The following is a 1,541-nucleotide window of genomic DNA, read 5'->3' on the forward strand; positions in this document are numbered from 1 at the left end:
TGAAAATTCAGCTTTGCATCACAGGAATAAATTATATTTTAAATACATTCAAATAAAATAGTTGTTTTCAATTGCAAAAAAATATTTCACAATATTACTGTTTTTACTGTATTTTAATCAAATTAATGCGGCCTTGTTGAGCATTAAAAACATTTTTAAAAATCTTACCAACCGCAAATTTCTGAACAGTAATGTATACAGTTGGGTCACTCTTGCCCGGAAAAGTTCTGCATCAAAATTTAATTCTAAAGTGTTTTATTTTAATCATTAAATTTAAATATCATCTAGCAAAGCATAGTGATAGTGAAGTTTGCCTAGGCAAGTACTACTAATAAAGGACAAACGGGTTAATTAGTTTTTCCACCTAGCATAGTATTGAGTATGAAGCTAAGTGTAGCTCCCCCTGCTGGCGGTGGAGGAAAGTACATGTCATACTCTCCTAGAGTCACCTCCCAGGCACCAAATTCAGATGCCCTGAATGACCTCAAGTCCTCCAGAGAAATTGTTCCGCCTGAAATACACAGTAAATAAACTGTGATTCATGTATATTTATGGAAATCAGAATTGTAGATAGTGACATTCTGAATGACCTGCGTTTTGTATATCACTGACAAGCTCTTTGGCGATGTCTCCAACGTATAAAGCATCTGCCCCATGTTTTGCGATGATCTCAAGCGTATCTGCTAGTTTCTCAAATCTCACTATTTCTCCCTCTTTCAAAAGCTCACCTTGCTCATTCTGGAATAACTGACTATAAAAGAAACACATTCAGATGAATTGTTTTGCTCTTCTTTGGATGTGACAGATTTCATTTTTAAAAAGCTCTATTAAAGGGAACATTGTAAGTCTGAATTAATTCAGAATGTGAGTGCATGTATTACCGTAATGAGGATTCTGGCTTCTCCTTTAAGAGAAGTGGCAAAAATCGAGAGAGCACATAGGGAACAGGGACGCCCTCTCTAGCCATCTTGATAGTGGGCTCAAATAAACTGGCCCAAGGCAGACGTCCATACAATTTATGAGCTCGCTCATAGCCACGGATATCACCTGGGACACCGATCCAGTGAGCACCTATAGATAGAGAGAGAAACTACAGCTATCATGTGTGCTTAAAGTGCTCAGTAAACTCAGGCTACTTCCTGAATAAGGCATAACAAGGTCTGTATTTAAAGAAAGGAATAGTGGATTACATATTTTGCCACAGGGCATTGCACATATTTAAATATAAATATTTAAGTATTTTAATAAAAAAGTTCATCCACTGTTCACTGTCACCTTCCATAGGCTGTGTTGTTGTTGGACACATGGCAAGAAGGTCTGTTTTAAACGCTTTTGGGACAGTCTCTCTGGCATTGATTACTCTCACTTTGCCTAGATAATAGAGATGTGGAGCAACATTAACAATAACATGCATTATAAAATAAAATAATGATTTATTTAATGTATTAAACGTATGATAATCCTCACCACTTTGTTCCCGTATTGTGAATATAGAGCCTCCACCAATGCCCATACTCTGAGGATTTATGATGGACGTGCAC

The 1,541-nt window shown here is 36.7% G+C and overlaps 1 protein-coding gene across 1 annotated transcript in view; it reads right to left on the reverse strand.

Annotated features, from left to right (window-relative positions):
* The window catches only part of LOC107580168 (gamma-glutamyltransferase 5-like), a gene marked incomplete at its 5' end in the record, with an annotated part of 2,654 nt that extends 1,117 nt beyond the window's left edge, over positions 1–1,537 (reverse strand). Inside the window, 5 exons of the mRNA XM_016265906.1 lie at positions 365–511; positions 591–751; positions 882–1,071; positions 1,276–1,371; positions 1,468–1,537. Coding sequence (XP_016121392.1) covers positions 365–511; positions 591–751; positions 882–1,071; positions 1,276–1,371; positions 1,468–1,537 — 664 coding nt within the window. The remainder of the gene's footprint in view (positions 1–364; positions 512–590; positions 752–881; positions 1,072–1,275; positions 1,372–1,467) is intronic.
* Positions 1,538–1,541: the final 4 nt, after the last annotated feature.

Source organism: Sinocyclocheilus grahami, unplaced genomic scaffold (assembly GCF_001515645.1).
Source record: "Sinocyclocheilus grahami isolate Dianchi unplaced genomic scaffold, SAMN03320097.WGS_v1.1 scaffold26214.1, whole genome shotgun sequence".
In the NCBI taxonomy this organism is placed as follows: domain Eukaryota; kingdom Metazoa; phylum Chordata; class Actinopteri; order Cypriniformes; family Cyprinidae; genus Sinocyclocheilus; species Sinocyclocheilus grahami.